This window comes from Dromiciops gliroides, chromosome 1 (assembly GCF_019393635.1).
Source record: "Dromiciops gliroides isolate mDroGli1 chromosome 1, mDroGli1.pri, whole genome shotgun sequence".
NCBI classification, from domain to species: Eukaryota; Metazoa; Chordata; class Mammalia; order Microbiotheria; family Microbiotheriidae; genus Dromiciops; species Dromiciops gliroides.
Genome location: NC_057861.1, coordinates 76173935 through 76190880, shown reverse-complemented (window position 1 = coordinate 76190880; position 16946 = coordinate 76173935). Strand labels below are relative to the sequence as shown.

General features: G+C 47.7%; 1 protein-coding gene across 2 annotated transcripts in view; it reads left to right on the top strand.

Moving 5' to 3' along the window:
* The window catches only part of PARP10 (poly(ADP-ribose) polymerase family member 10), a 26206-nt gene extending 9260 nt beyond the window's left edge, over window positions 1–16946 (top strand). The window contains exons 2-12 of one of the 2 annotated variants that reach the window (XM_044005608.1): window positions 3196–3305; window positions 4871–5131; window positions 5351–5593; window positions 5752–5988; window positions 6169–6764; window positions 11413–11634; window positions 11843–11939; window positions 12054–12638; window positions 12831–12964; window positions 15500–15674; window positions 15883–16946. In XM_044005608.1, the coding sequence (XP_043861543.1) occupies window positions 4960–5131; window positions 5351–5593; window positions 5752–5988; window positions 6169–6764; window positions 11413–11634; window positions 11843–11939; window positions 12054–12638; window positions 12831–12964; window positions 15500–15674; window positions 15883–16247 (2826 nt within the window). In that variant the 5' untranslated portion in view covers window positions 3196–3305; window positions 4871–4959 and the 3' untranslated portion in view covers window positions 16248–16946. The remainder of the gene's footprint in view (window positions 1–3195; window positions 3306–4870; window positions 5132–5350; window positions 5594–5751; window positions 5989–6168; window positions 6765–11412; window positions 11635–11842; window positions 11940–12053; window positions 12639–12830; window positions 12965–15499; window positions 15675–15882) is intronic. The other variant, XM_044005616.1, reaches the window with a different exon arrangement.

The following is a 16946-nucleotide window of genomic DNA, read 5'->3' as shown; positions in this document are numbered from 1 at the left end:
CTTGCTACTGAAACTAGAGAAAAATCACAGAACTGTCTAAACTGGGTTCACTACAGGTTTATGTTACAGAAACTCAGATTGGAACTTCGTTGTGGCAAGGTAGTCCTTTTTTTTTTAGTGAGGCAATTGGGGTTAAGTGACTTGCTCAGAGTCACACAGCTAGTAAGTGTTAAGTGTCTGAGGCTGGACCTGAACCCAGGTACTCCTGACTCCAGGGCCGGCGCTCTATCCACTGCGCCATCTAGCTGCCCCCAAGGTAGTCCTTTTACACCTCTCTGACCAGTTCACTATCCTGTTCAACACAGTGGATTCTCCAAAGGTGTTCGTTCCTCTTCAAATCTCTCATATCACTCATTCTAACCAGCCTCCTGGTTGAGAACCTTGCCTCCTGAAAAAAAAAAATAATAAGGCCATTTGCCAAGAGCTCCCTCTTCTTCTCTTTTCCTCATCTGGCCTTGATCAGATGCAGTTATCTCCTTCATCCCTACCTATCTTAGATGAAGAGGTGGGCCCTTCTCTTTTTCAAGGGAAACCCTTTTCAATTCACAAGGGATTCCATTCCATCCTTCTCTATATCCCTATTCTCTCACTAATCTTTAGCAACTCCCTTTCTACTGACTACAATCCCACTGCCTACAAACATACTCATGTCAACCCTCAAAATTCATCCATCCTTGCTAGCTAGCATCCTTTCTCCTTCCTGTTGTTGTCTTTTGTTTGACATCAGGGTGATGTCATGACTTGCAGTGCATTGGATTTAAGTGAGGCAGGGCTGTGCAAAGTCACCAACCTCACTCTCTCTTCTGGAGCCATCTGGGTCCAGTGGCAAGATATAGATCAGGATGACTGGAGATGGCCTGGGATGTAGTGGGAGACTTTGGCCTTTTTTTTTTTTTTTTTGGTGAGGCAATTGGGGTTAAGTGACTTGCCCAGGGTCACATAGCTGGTAAGTGTTAAGTGTCTGAGGTCAAATTTGAACTCAGGTCCTCCTGACTCCAGGGCTGGTGCTCTATCCACTGTGCCACTTAGCTGCCCCTGACTTTAGCCTTTTAAACTAAGGCCTTTCACAGGTCTCATTTTGCCTGAGGCAAAGCCCACTCAGTGATTAAGGCTAGGTAAGAAAAGAGGCAAAGAAAGGTCCCTTTTACCTAGTCAAAAAGAAAAGAAACAAACAAATAAGTAAGGGGGGAGGAGAGACCCTCAGGGTTTCTGGCCACAATAGAAACAATTGCTATTTATGCCCACTCTGAGCCATCTAGGGGCTAAAAGATGACCAAATGAGGCCTGGGCTGGGACCGCAGCTGGGTGATGCAGTAGATAGTGTGCTAAACTTGAAGTCAGGAACCCTGAATTCAAATGTGATCTTAGAGACTTACTAGCTATGTGACCCTGGGCAAGTCGCTTTGCCCTGATTACTTCAGTTTTCTCATCTGTAAAATGAACTGGAAAAGGAAATGGCAAACCATTCCAGGATCTCTGTCAAGAAAACCCCAAATGGGGTCATGAAGAGTCAGACATGACTGAACAATCGTTTCTCCTCCCTAAACTCCTCAAGAAGGCCAACTACAGTAGATGTCACCACTTCCTTTCCTTTCACTCTTTTTAATTCTTGGCAGTCGGTCTTCCAACATTATTATTCAATTGAAACTGCTCTCCCCAAAATTACTACTGATCTTTCAATTGCCAAACTTAATGGCTTTTTCTCAGTTCTCATTCTTTTTTGACCTTTCTGACCTTTCTGCAGCCTTTTTTTTTGTTTGTTTGGTTTGGTTTTTGGGTTTTTTTTTTTTTTTGTGAGGCAATTGGGGTTAAGTGACTTGCCCAGAGTCACACAGCTAGTAAGTGTTAAGTGTCTGAGGTCGGATTTGAACTTAGGTCCTCCTGAATGCAGGACCGGTGCTCTATCCACTGCACCACCTAGCTGCCCCTTTCTGCAGCCTTTGACAGTGTCCATTACCACCTTTTCCTTAATGCTCTCTTCTCTCTAGGTTTTCATGACGCCCAGTTCTCATCCTACCTGTCCGACCACGTATGCTCTGTCTCCTTTGCTAGATCTTTGTCCCTGTTGCATCTGCTGACCATGGATCTTCTCCAAGGCTGTTTCTTTGTGCCTCTTCTCTTCTCTCTATATACTACTTTACTTGGTGATTTCATCAACTCCCGTGTTTTTAACTATCATCTCCATTCAGATCTGCTTGTCCGGCCCTTACCTCTCTCCAACCTGATCTCTCTCCAGTCTCACATCTCCAACTGTCTATTAGTCATCTTGAATTGTATCTTCCTTGGACATCTGAAACTCAATATGTCCACAACTGAACTAATTTTCATTTTGCCAAAACCATCCCCTTTTCCTATTATTGTTGAGAGAACCATCATCTTCCCAGCCACTCATGTTTGAAACCTAGAGGCAGCTAGGTAATAGAGTGAATAAAGTCCTGGACCTGGATACAGAAAGACAAGTTCAAATCCAGCCTCATATACTTAATGGCTGTGTGACCCTGGGCAAATCACTTATCCTTTGCCTCAGTTTCCTCATTTGCAAAATAAGGATACAACATTACTTTGCTCTCAGGGTTGTCTTGAAGATCAAATAATATAATATTTTGAAAGCATTTTGAAAAGTTTAAAATTATTATTATGGTGCCATCCTCTACTCTTCATGCTCTTTCACTCCCCTATCGAATCAATCATCAAGTCCTGTCATTCCTATATTTATAACATCTCTTGTATAAGCCCCCTTCTCTCCTCTGACACTGTCAACACCCTGGTGCAGGGTGCAATCACCTCACTCCTGAACCTATGGGAACTAATGAGATCACCAAGAAAGAAAAATCACAGGACAAAGCCCTGGGGCATACCCCACATACACAGAAGATGGGGCTTGATTGACAGTCCTGTAAAAGAGCCTGAAGGGGGATGGTTTGGCTTGTAGAAGAGGCATAAAGAGTGGTATTAATAAATCCCATTGAGAGGGGGCAGCTAGGTGGCAAAGTGGATAAAGCAGACACTTGACATTTACTAGCTGTGTGACTGTGGGCAAGTCACTTAACCCTCATTGCCCTTCAAAAAAAAAAGTTAAAAAAAAATTCCAATGAGGGGAGAGTTTCAAGATGGAAGTGAATTGGGGATCAACAATGTTAAATGCTGCAAAAGACTGCAATTTAAGTGGAAATTTTCTACAATTTAAATGGAAAGAACAATCACCAGAAAACAACTGAAAGTGAATATTATAGCACCACAGAGAATAAGCCTGGCTGGAAAGAAGAGATGTAAGAAGACAACTCTCCCCCATCTCCTTTTCAGAGGTGGGAGGTTCATACTTGTGACCTTTTCATGTATTGATTGGTTTGGCTGATTTCCCCCCCTTTTCTTTCTCTTTTTCTTAAAAATATTCTTTGGTGTATGGAATGGCTCTCTGGGACTGGTAAGGGAAAGGAGCGCTAGAAAGAATTTAGGCAATGGGAAAATGAGATATCAATAAAAAAATGTTTAAAATATACAAAGAGAGAAGCAGTCCCTGTCTGCTTACATCCTAACAGGTTGAGACAACACATCAAGGAGAGTGGTGGCCAAAGAAGGGAAATTTGATCTGAGGTCTCATGGGGACACTGCAGGAAACTGACATGAAACATGCATTTTCTAGAAGGGCACCATTGATCTGATTCCAGAGCAAGATGTGGAGGTGTGGGGGGGTGGGGAGGGATAGGAGGTACCTAATGCCTAGCCGAATGGGATGTGATCCAGCTCACATCTTTCTCCCAGCCTCCAATCCTATACCACTGTATAATTATTGGTTATATAACACCTGAGTGTCCTGTATAGGCAATTCAAATACAAGAAACATGTTCAAAACACTTATCATTTCCTCCAAGTGTACCCCTCTTCCTAACTTCACTTTTTCTGTCAAGGACACCCATGCAAGGGAAAGAGTACTGGATAGAGAGCCAAAGGACCAGAATTCAAATCCCACTTCTGCTACTGATTACCAGTATAGTCACCCACGGTGACCAAGTCCCTTCACTTCTCTTGACCTTTATTTTCCTATCTATAAAGCGAGGGGCTTAGACTAGGCCAGGGCTTTTTTTTTCCCACCAGAGACCCCTTTTCACCCAAGATATTTTTTACCCTACCCAGGTATATAGGTATATAAAATAGATATATGTAACTTTTACTACTGCCAAATTTTTCAGCCCCCCCCCCATTCAGTTATGTGACCCTATAGGGGGTGGAGACCCACAGTTTAAGAAGCTTTGGTCTAGAGGCCTGCCTTATTAATATTCCTAACAGACTCCAACACACAGGAAAGCTAGCTGATAAACATGACTCTTCATGAATTTTGCATTGAATGGATTTCAACTGCAGACACTCTGCAGACTCGGCAATCAGAGGCTCAGGGTTCCAATTCTAGCTTACACTTATTCAATGATTTTGAGCAAGTCTCTTCACCTCTGACGGCTCCAGTGTCCTCAGCTGTGAAATGGGGGGTGGGGGGTGGTGGATCGGGATGACTTTTGGTGGTCCCTGCCTTTTCCACATCGATAAACCATAACAATTATAGCTAGAAGTTAAATAGCACCTACTACGTGCTAGGCTCATTAAGAATAATCTTATTTGATCCTCACAACAACCCCGGGAGGGAGGTGCAATTATTATCCCCATTTTACAAACGAGGAAACTGAGGAAGACAGAGGTTAAGTGGCTTGCCCGGGGTCGCAGAGCTCGTAAGTATCTGAGGTAGGATTTTAACTCAGGTCTTCCTGAATCTAGACCCAGTACATCAGCTGCTTCTTAAATGAGCAGTGTTCCAACTCTGCCCCGCCCCCGGGACTTGTCGGTCAAGTTTTCACTTTTGGTTTCGTTTCTTCGTAAGGGAAAGGAAGTGCCTATGATTTCCTGCGGTTGGTGGGAGAGCGCGGGACCGTGGCACCGGGGCGAGGGCACAGAAGCAAGGGCCGGAGGATGACCGAGCTGGGGTCCGAGATGCAGGTGGAGCTCCGAGGTCTTCCCGAAGCCGTGTCTGACGAGCTAGTGACACTGTACTTCGAGAACCGGCGGCGCTCGGGGGGCGGCCCTCTGCGAGGCTGGCAGCGGCTGGGTAGGGGGGGCATCCTCACCTTTCAAAACCCAGAGGGTAAGGAGGCGCCGAGGCGAGCCTGGAAGGGCTCGTGTGTGTGTGTGTGTCTGTCTGTCTGTCTGTCTGTCTCTGTCTCTGTCAGTGTCTGTCTGTGTCTGTCACTGTCTATGTCTGTGTCTGTGTCTGTGTCTGTGTTGGGAGGAGGGAACAGGACCCTGGAGCCAAATTGAGAGAGATCCGTGCTAGGAAGCCTGACCTCCCCATCCTTTACTTCAGATGCCCAGCGAGTGCTGGCCCAGGCCAGCCATGTGCTGCAGGGCACGGCTGTGAGCGTGGTGCCTTCCCCGCCCCGGGCTCCCCAGCGTCTGCTGCTTCTGGGCCTGAAGCCCGGCACAACGCCAGAGCTCCTGGAACTTTATGTGGAGAACCTCTTGAGCTCCAAGGGGGAGTGTCAGGCCCTCGCCAGTCCCCGGCCAGACCGGACCCTGGTACAATTACCCGCGCCTCTCTCGGAAGCAGGTGAGGGTATCTGAGTGGCCTGGGCCGACACGGGAGAGGCACAGAAATGTGGGGAGGGTAGTGGAGCGGGAATGCTAGGGTGGGAGAGAGTGTTGGGGGCCTGCTAAGGAAGAGAATTGTTCCAAAGTTCTCCAGCCTGACCGTCTTCCCTATGGCAGAGTTTGAAGAGCTGGCTGTGCGGTCCAGAAGGAAAACACTGGACGGCACCGCGGTGTCATTAGCCTGGGTGCCCCAGGCCCGTGCTGTAAGGATTGTGGAGAGCGATGAGCCCCCAGATCCTAAGCTGCTTCAGCTCTACATGGAGAATGAGCGCCGCAGTGGGGGCGGTGTCCTGGAGGAGCTGCGGGCACTCCCTAGAGCCCGGGGGACCGTTGTCACCTTCCAGCAGTGGGAGGGTGAGTACCCCTTCTTCACTTGCCCCTGATTCCCCAGGGCCGGGGTGTGCGTGGGAGAAGTCCCCATGTTAGCTGGAGCCCGGATGCTCTCCCAACCCCACTACCCCACCTTCCCAGTGTGCTTATTCGGCTTGGTGTTCCTTAAGTCTCCGTTAGCATGAAGGACTCTTCCCCTCTCAGTGGCAGAGCGAGTGTTGGGTTGGTCTCACCAACTTGGCGATTCAGAGCTCAACATAGTCCCCCACTATGATGTCCTGGAGCCGGAGCCGGAGCCGGAGCCGGAGCCTGAGCCTGAGCCGGAGGAACGAGAGAGTCCAGTCCTGGGAGAGATGATTCCCACAGAGACACCAGGAGATAAAGTGCTCAGAGAGACCTTTGGGAAAATAGCGCCTATGGAGAGACTGCAAGAGACAATGACTGTGAAGAAACCAGGGGTAACGGTGCCTGTGGAGAGCCTGGGAGGGGCAACTCCTTTGGAGAAACTGGAGGCGACAGAGACTAAGGAGACACCAGAGGAGTCAGTGACTGTTCTGACACCAGGGACAACAGAACCCCTGGGGGAAGTGCTGGAAGAAACTCCACCACTGGAGAGATCAAAAGAGCCAGGGGAAAGAGGGAAAGAAGAGATGCTTAACTCGGTGGTACCGGTGGAGATCCTGCTGCCCATGGATCCGGGTGCCTCTCGATTTCTGCAGCTCTATTACCAGGAGTTTCTTGCTAGCCTTGGAGAAGTGACCCTCTCCCCACTGGATAGCCCAGATGTAGCTGGCTTCCGGGTGAGTTCCTCCTGATGCTGTGTCTGGGCTGTTCTGAGCACAGTGATAGGCTATAGGGAAAAGTGACATCTTTTTTTTTTCTTTTCTTTTCTTTTAATTACAACTCATTCAATTTTACTCTTTCATTCAAACACTCAAACTCTGTGGTTCTAAGAGGAAAAAAAATATGTCCCTGATCATTTATTCTTTTTTTTTTTTTGCGTGGGGCAATGAGGGTTAAGTGACTTGCCCAGAGTCACACAGCTAGTAAGTGTCAAGTGTCTCAGTTTGGATTTGAACTCAGGTCCTCCTGAATCCAGGGCCAGTGCTTTATCCACTGTGCCACCTAGCTGCCCCTGATCATTTATTCTTAAAATATTTTTTATTTTTAATTTCTCTCAATTACATGTAAAGATATTTTTTGAGTTCCAAATTTTTCTCTCACTTTCCTTTCCCTCCCCGCTCCTGAGGCCAGCAAGCAATTTGATATAGGTTATGCATAACTATCATGCTAAACATATTTCCACATTAATCAGAACAAAAGGGGGAAAAAAACACAGGAAAGAGTAAATAAGAATGAACAGTGACATCTTATAGGAGAATAGACCAGAAGGGCTTCCAGCATCTCCAATGGTTCCTGATTCTCTTCTTGCATTTTCCAACTCTATGGTAACCTGTGGTGGACCCAGCCAATTCCCAGGCTCTGGGGGTGGTCAGGCTGCTTGATGGATCAGTTCTTGTCTTTCAAAATTGTTTTTCTTTACATTGATGCTGTCCTTGTATAAATTGTTCTGGCTTAATTCACTTCATTTTCCAACATTTCATATTAACCCAAGAGTCTCTGAAATGTCTCTTTCATCATTTTTTATGCAATAATATTCCATTACATTAATATGTTCAGCCATCTACAAGTTGTCTAGGAGGCAATTTAAGGCAAACCCTTAGATTATAGTTTTCTCCTGCCTCTTTCCACCACCATCAAGTGTTCTTTCTCCCCATCAAGAAAAAGAAATTTGTTTTGCATGTGACTATTCCCTCCTTCTTAATCTTTCTTCCTCCCCATCCCTGACTGCTTCCTTGTTGAACTGGATGTATTCCAGTAACAAACTCTGGGTCCCTTCAGTCCTCCTTTTTCTGTTTCAGATATGAGTGAGGTTCATCTTATCTGATGCTCAATTCTCAGCCCTTCCTCCATCTTTGTATACCCTTCTCATCAGTTCTTGTGAATTCAGCTACCATATCTAGGCTGATAATTCTCAAATCTAATAAACCACAACTCTCCTGACCTCTAGTCTCACATCTTCAGCCGCCTTTTAAACAACTTGAACTGGACATCATCCTGTAGGAACCTTGAATAGAAACTGACCCCTGTTGGCCATGAATATTGACTTAGAAAACCACAAAGTGATGTGATCTAGGATATGTTGTAGTTTTAATATTCTGCTGAACATTTCCTAATTGCATGTTAATCTGGTTGGAGTCATATGAGTTTGAGACCTTTGTCAGTACACACATCTAAAATTCAACATGTCCAAAACCAAACTCATCTTCCCTCCCCTAAGGCCCTTTCCATCTTTACTCAGTTTTCAGGGAATCTAATGATTCTTAAAGTTTCTCTCCTTGATCTGTTTTCTAGGTCAGTTGGTTGTTTTTTTTTTTTTAATATCAGATCTCTTTTAACTTTTTAGTTTTTTCAGTCTTTTGATTTTTTATGGTTTCTTGTTATCTCATATAGTTATTGATTGCTTTTTTATCTGCTCTGGTTTTCAGAGTCCGTTTCTCTTCTGAGCTACTTATTTTCCTTCCAATTCTTTCCACAAAAATTTTTATTTTATTTCTTGATTTATTTCTTCCAGGTATTTATGTTGTTGTTTGTCCTTCGCTCCCTAAAGAGGACCATGACATCAGGTGGTGTCATGACTTGCAGTGAATTGGATTTAAGTGAGGGAGGGCTTTGTAAGGTCACCAACTTCACCCTCTCCCTCCAGAGTCATCTGGGTCCAGTGGCAAGATATAGATCAGGATGACTGGAGATGGACCCATATGTTTAAGGCATTTGGGGTTAAGTGACTTGCCTAGGGTCGAACAGCTAGTCTGAGGTGAGATTTGAACTCAAGTCCTTCCAACTTCAGGGCCAGTGCTCTATCCACTTTGCCACCTAGCTGCCCCTAGGTGTTTATGTAGTCCTTGGGGAAAAATACAGCCACCCCCCCACACACCCTCTTCCTATAATCTCTGCTTGTAGTTGTACCAGACTTACTTTCTCTTTTTTCTTTTTCTTTTTTTTGGGTGAGGCAATTGGGGTTAAGTGACTTGCCCAGGGTCACACAGCTAGTAAGTGTTAAGTGTCTGATGCCAGATTTGATCTCAGGTCCTCCTGACTCCAGGGCTGGTACGGTACTCTATCCACTGTGCCACCTTGCTGTCCCCATACTTACTTTCTCAATCATTTTTTATACTAGTCAGTGTTTTCTTTAATCTTATCATCTCTCCAGCCTTACTTCTTGAATTATAGCTTTGTGCCAGGGCTACAGCCCACCCTTCTGCTGTGGCTATTCTCACTTGATCTCATCCGGGATCCTCCAACAACCTCCACTTCCTGGGCTTAGGCTCCCAGGGACCTTCACTATTCAGTGCTGAATCTTCAGGGCCTTCTGTGGCATCCCAGGCCAAAGTATTAGAGATCTCCAATCCTGTTCTCCAGTCCTGAGGGTCTGAGCTGTGCTGTGTGGGCCATTCTCCCCAGATTTCCAAATCTCCACCCTGGAGTTTTCTTAAGGGTTCTCTGCTCTGAATTCTTCCAGGCACAGATTCTTACAGGCTGTACATATGCTTGGCCTGACTCTGGTCTGATCATGCTTGGAGGCTACTTTGTGCTTGGGCTGGTGGGCTCCTTTCCCATGACTTCTGGGCTGCCAGTTGAATTTTTGGGGTGCATTTTTAGGGACTGAAGAAGTTATTTCTTGTAATTTCTCATTAGATTTCCTGATCTGGATTCCCTCTGGTGTGAACTATAGGGTCTCACGGGGTTACCTGTACAGAACATTCGTTCCATTCACCATCTCCATGCCTTGGGACTGACTGTTCCCCCATGCCTGAGATGCCCATCCTCACCTCCCTGTTCTATAACCCCCTAGCTCTCTTCAAGGTCCAGCTCAAATACCACTTTTTTGGGGGAGGGGGACAGGGCAATGAGGGTTAAGTGACTTGCCCAGGGTCACACAGCTAGTAAGTGTCAAGTGTCTGAGGCTGGATTTGAACTCAGGTTCTCCTGAATCCAGGGCCGATGCTTTATCCATTGTGCTATCTAACTGCCCTCAAATACCACTTCTGAAAGGATCCTTTTCCTGGTTTCACCTGGTTATATTGTGCCACCTGATTACTTTTAATTTCTTCTGTATTTATTAATTTGCTTGCTCAAACAGCTGCTGAGAGACTTAACTGAGATAGTATATGCAAGGAGTTTTGCAAACCTTGTATCAGCTGTTACTTTATTATTAATTAATTAGTCAGTCAATTAATTAATTAATTATCTGGGCCAGGAGTAACTGTGTGGCCACAGAGATAGGAACTACCTTTCCATCTCATTGCTAGATGGGAATTTCTAACCTCTTCATGTTTAAAAGCCCCACTGGATCTATCCAATCATTACTTCCCCCCACACACTTGTAGGTTACTGAAAAGGAAGGAAAAAATGGGCTTAATATAAGAATAATTCTGGCAATTGGAGCTGTCCCCCAGTGGGATGTGCGGCATTGGGGATGTAGTGATTTCCCCATCACTGAAGTTCTTCAAGCAAAGATTAGATGACCACTTTTCAGGAGAGCTATAAGGACAACTCTTATTCCACACTGTTGAAAAGTGACAAGAGATTCCATTTAATTTGACAAATTACTCTGTGTGCAAAGCACTGTACTAAATGCTGGGGTACAGAGACAAAAAAAAATGCCAAGCCCCTGACCTCAGGGAGCTTATATTCATCCTACTAGGCTGAGCAAACACTGGTGACACAAAATGATTTTAAGAGGTAGAGAGAATTATCCACTGGGGGGATTAGGAAAAACCCCAGGCAGGAGATGGTCCCTGAGTTGTGCTTTGAAGGAAAGGAGGGAGTCTTTGAAAAGTAGTGGGAGGGGCAGCTAGGTAGTGCAGTGGATAAAGCACCAATCCTGGATTCAGGAGTACCTGAGTTCAAATCTGACCTCAGACACTTGACACTTACTAGCTGTGTGACCCTGGGCAAGTCACTTAACCCCCATTGCCCCGAAAAAAACCAAAACAAACAAACAAACAACAACAACAACAAAACACACAGAAAAGTAGTGGGAGCCAGAGTGTGGCTCTGCCAGGCAGAATTTAAATTTATACTAGAATCAATATGGGGGGCACTAAAGATTGACTGTGGATGGGTTCCTGAACCAAGTGACCGATCACATTTTCCCAAGTTCAGATTCCTATTTCTACCTAGTTTCACCTGGTCTCTCCCACATCTCTCTTCTCTGGCCCATCCAGGGGAGATCTCTCCCAGAGTCCTACCAGAATAAGGTTTATGATTTCACAAGTATAACCTCAGCAGCTCTGATAGCAGACATACCTCGCTGAGGAAAGAGGTCATTTCATTTTCCCCCAACTCAACGGTCTCCCTCAGAACTTCTCTTTATGTTCACAGCTCAGTGGGGCGCTGGAGCCATGCCAAGCTGCTGCAGAGTTCCTACAGAGCCTTCTGGGCAGCATTCAGTGCCATACACTGCCTCTGAAACACCCAGGCAGCACCCGATTCCTGCTGGGTGGTGAGGGCCAAGACCTCCTGCAGGACCTGGAGGTCCAGTTCCATTGCATCCTCACAGTAGAGCAGCAGGTGGTGGCAGCCCTCGATGCAGACCCCATTGAGGTACCTGCCTTTGCCCTCCACCCTAAGCCCAGATCCTGAACTCTGAGCTATCTGTTAACCCCATCTTGACAACCGCCCAATCTCAGATATGCTACTGTCATTCTGACCTTTGAATCTCAGCTCTGGCCTTAGAGACAAGGGAGTGAGTATGGCAGTAAGTATGTAGAGTCCTGACTTTGCTTCTCCCTATCTGATCCTGTCCCCACAGCTTGACCCCCCGGACCTTCTAAAGTCACCAGCAGGCTGGGCCCATAACTCTCTGCCCCCTAGCAGCATGGCTCCCAACACTTCAGCCATCCAAATAGGTAGGAGCACCACCCAGCCTCCCCTCAACCACTGTCCCTATCCCCCCTCTCCAGTTTCTATCTACCCCTTCCCTATTTCCTCCCTCCAACTCTATCCCTCTACCTGACCTTCAGAGGAGATCAAGAGGTTTCTGGACACGCTGGAGGGTGTAGATGGAGAAGAAAGGTCTCCCCCGGAGATGGAGGAGGAGGAAGAGGAACTGGAGGAGCGGGTGGCAGCCTCTTGCAGAGCACAGGAGACGCTAGAGGAGGAGGCAGCCCTGCAGTTGGCCCTGCATCACTCCCTGGTGGAGGAGAGCCTGACAATGTGGGAGACAAGAAGTCTGAAGCAAGCGCTGATGCTGTCCCTCCTGGATGACACGGAGGCCAAGGGCAGGAGCGACAATGACAGGAGCGGGAGACTCATCGTGCACGTCGCCTTTGATCAGGATCTCAGTGAGCTGAGCCAAGCTTTGGAGACTGCTCTCAGGACGCAGCTGCGAGAGGAGAGGGTGATGGGTGTGGAGCGGGCTCTACCCGCCACATTCTGGGCCCGGCTGGGGCGGCACCACGATGTGACCGTTACCCTGGAGGGAAACTGCGCTGTCTTAAGTGGCTATGACCCCCAGCCTGCATGTGCTGCCAGTCACCTCAGGGAACTGATGACTATTCCCGTGATCGAGAGCCACACAGTGGCCCCAGACGCTGCCGCCGCAGCAGGTGAGGCTGGCACTGCTCCCACTACCTGCGCATTCATTTTCCTGGGTCACCTGCCCACACGCCCAGTCTTCTCCCTCTCCCCTCCCCCCAAACCCCAACAATTAAAAGTGTCAGCAACTTGGGGAGGGAAGGGATGGGAGGGCTTGGCTCCACCCGCCCCTCACTCCTCCCTCCTCCCTCCGAACTCCTCAGTGGTGCCTAGGGGGATGAGGGAGCAGCCACCAGGGCTGGAGTGCCTGGAGGAAAGCAGTGCGGAATTCCAGGAGGCGCTGCGAGGCTTTTACCGCACCTTGGGCGACGTCTCCAGCGAGATTCGCGTCATCAAGGTAAGGCTGAAGTCCCGCCCGCTCTCTGCACCTTCCCCCCCCCCCCCCCACTACAAGCACCACCCCCTTCCCCGGCCCGCAGCAGTTCAGAGCAGGGGTTCTGTTTGGTTTGGTTTTTAAATACTCAGCACCTTCTTCGGCGTCTACCTCGTGCGTCACACCGGGAGTTCCTTACTTCTCTACCTCTAGGTGTCTTCCTGACACCCTTTCTACCGCTAGGGGGCTCACTGACGCCCTCTCTAACCGCTAGGGGGCTCACTGATGCCTCTACACCTCCACCTCTAGGTAGCTCACTGACACATTCTCTACCTCTAGGTGTCTCACGGACACATTCTCTACCTCTAGGGGGCTCACTGACACCCTCTCTACCGCTGGGGGCTCACTGATGCCTCTACACCTTCTCTACCTCTAGGTAGTTCACTGACATGTTCTCTACCGCTAGGGGGCTCACTGACACGTTCTCTACTGCTAGGGGGCTCTACACCGTCTCTACCTCTAGGTAGCTCACTGACACTCTCTACCGCTAGGGGGCTCACTGACAGTTCTCCATCATTGGGGTTGGTCAGAGTTCTCGCACCCCCTTTTGGTGCTCTTTTCATTTATACAATAGTAGTTGCCGCACATCTTGTTCTCCTGATTCTGCTTACTTCTGTCTGCACAAGTAGCTTCCCAAGAGCCTTGAAATTTTTCATAGTCCTTGTTTCTCTCGGTAGGGTAAAGACAGGGAAAGGGCCTGGACCAGTGATTCCATTAGTGTAGGGAAATTCCAGATGAAGAAACTCCCTCTAAAGAAGCCAGAGCTATCCATATTCCTATGAAATAACACCCTGAATCACTAATACATAAAGAAATGCAGAGTAAAATAACTCCCAAGTACCACCTCACGCCCATCAGATTGGCTAAGATGACAGACAGAAAAGGAAAATGACAAATGCTGGAGGGATGTGGGAAAATGGGTACCTAAGGCACTGTTGTTGGGGCTGTGATTAGTGTCTGACCATTCTGGAAAGTGATTTGTACTTATACCCAAAGAACTCTTAAACTGCACACTCTCTGACCCAGGTACATCGCTGGAAGGTCCATATACTTAAGAGATCAAAGGAAAAGGAAAAGGACTTATATGGACAACAATATTTATAGCAGCTCTTTGTGGTGGCAAAAAATTGGAAATTGAGAGGATACCCATCAATTCAGGCTTGGCTGAACAAATTATGGTATATAGAGTCTGGGGTCGGGAGTCCGGAAGACCTGTGTTCATGTCTAGCCTCTGCCACTTACTTAACTGTGTGATCCTGGAAAGCTCTCTTAACCACTGTCTGCCTCAGTTTCCTCATCTGTAAAATGGGGATAATAATAGTAATTACTTATCATAGTTGTTGTGAAGATCAAATGATGCTATTTGTAAATCACTTTGCAAACCTGAAAGCACTATATAAATGTTAGCTCTTATTATTATTTCTTCCTTGGTAACATGGGGGTGATAATCCTTCCACTGTTGTAAAGAAAGTTGTTTGTAAGTTAAAAATTGCTAATTATTATTGTTTTGATTATTATTATCCCTTCTCCTTGCTGTCTTCCACTGCCCATTGCAACCTAAGGTTTGAGCTAGGAGGATGACGGGGGAAATTGGGGCTTTTCCCCAAGTCCAAAGGCAGAGGTTTGGGGGCAGGGAACATGGCCTGTTCCTGGGAGACTTTAAGGAGCAAAAGGGTCCCGTAACAGGCTCCCAAGGTCAGGAGGGAACCCTGATATGGATGCTTTATGAAGATTTCCCATGGTCCTCTCCCAACACAATCACTATGATTTCTGAGCCTGTATTTCCTGAGCTCAGGACTTGGGGAAAAGCCCCCACCCCCAGCCCGGGCTGGCTTGTGCCACGGTCCTCACCAAACTGCTTCTGAGTAAGGGCCCAGAGAAATGAGCTCTGAGTAAAGATGTAGTCCAAAAGTTGATGTTAGGATTTCAGGTGCCCTAAGGGTTTACAAAGGGCTTACTTTGCAACAACCATAGGGCTCTAGTGAGTGCAATTTTCAAAGAAGGAAACAGGCTATATTTTATAAGGGAGCAAACTGAGGCATCGAGAGTTTAAGTGACTTGTCCATGATGACACAGCTAGTAACTGCTGGAGGTGGGATTCGAACCCAAGTCTCTTGAATCTAAATTACACTGCTGTTACCTCTGGGCCCTGAGCTGTCATCAGGAAGGGCTGCCTGTCTCTGGGCCGGGAGCTAAAGCTAATGCTTCAGCCATTATGGACTGCCCTCTCCCCGTCCCCACCCCTACCCCTGCCCACTACTAAGTTCTGCAGGCGACTTAGCCAGAGTCAGGGTCAGAGGCTGCCTTCTAGTGGCTGCTGGACACTCACTGCATCTGTACCTAAGTCACAGCCTAGGAAATGAAGAGACCTTCTGGCCCAGATGAAGAGCATTCTTAGGGTCTTTGGGGTGTGTTAGGGGTCACGGCCTGGGAACCCTTAAGCTTCTGGCCTGATTGAATTATTGCCCGCTGATGATCCACCTCCCTCTTTCCCCTCAGGTGGAACGGGTGTCTCATCCCCTGCTTCACAGTCAGTATGAGCTCCATAAGAAGAAGCTGGCACAGTCATGTACCCGGAACCCTGTTGAGCGAATCCTGTACCATGGGACCTCTTGGCAAGCTGTGCCTGATATCTGCAGCCACGGCTTCAATCGCAGCTTCTGTGGGCGCAACGGTGAGAGGCGGGGGCCCACAAGAAAGGTCTGGGGGAACAGGATGAGAGGGATGGCACACATTGGAGAGCAGGGAGCACCAAAACGCAAGGCCACCTGTGTGGGAGGGGAGGCTGGCAGTAAAGGGGCCTGGCCTGGGGCTATGGGAAGGCTTGGGGTACAGTGAGGGTAGGGGGCTGGGGTCTTATCTCTCCCCTCCCTCTACCCCAGCTACCTTGTACGGGCAGGGGGTATACTTTGCTGTACAGGCTAAGGTCTCCGTCAAGGACCGGTACTCACCCCCAGATGCCATGGGGTACAAGGCAGTGTTCGTGGCTCGGGTGTTGACAGGAGACTATGGGCCAGGACGTCCAGAGCTTCGGGCCCCACCCCTGAGGGGTGCCAATCAGGGCATCCAGCGCTATGACAGTGCAGTTGACTCCACAAGACAGCCTAGAATTTTTGTCATCTTCCACGACACTCAGGCCTTGCCCATCTTCCTCATCACCTGTCAGCACATACCAGGCCCCAGCAGACTCTATGGTGACAGCTTCAGTGGCCTCAGGACCTCCTCTCCATCACCTCCCCTCTATTGACTGATGAAATAGCCCCAGGATGCACCTGCTCCCTCTTTGCCTGAATCATCCAGGTCTGGTTTGTCCATGGAGGCTAGGTAGTGTTGGATGAAATAAGGTGGGGAGAAGAATATGGAGAGAGGTCTGCTTCCTTGCACTGGCACAGAAGATTTCCTCCTTCTCTGCTGCTACCTTCTTTTCATTCTAAGCTACTGTCTCTGACTCTCCCTCCACCCTCCATCCCACCTTCCCTCCTCCCCCCAAACTGAGACGATATAGAAAGTGAAAAGGGACCTTAAAGGGCATGGGAAGGAGAAAACTGTTTACATAGATCTGCCGATCTAGGTATCAGAAAACAGCAGGCATGACATAGAAAAACAGGGAAAGCAGGCTAGTGATTCCTTGGAGACAACAGACAAGAGGCAAACCGATAATAAAAAGCATAGCCTCATGGGGCAGCTAGGTGGCCCAGTGGATAGAGCACCGGCCCTGGAGTCAGGAGTACCTGGGTTCAAATCCGGCCTCAGACACTTAACACTTACTAGCTGTGTGACCCTGGGCAAGTCACTTAACCCCAATTGCCTCACCAAAAAAAAAAAAAAGCATAGCCTCAGATGTGTGTGTCAGAAAGACAAAGATACGTGATAAGTACTTTTAATTCCATAGGGATCCTTCCAGAAAAAGCATGATATATAAGTCAATAAAGATTTATTAAATATC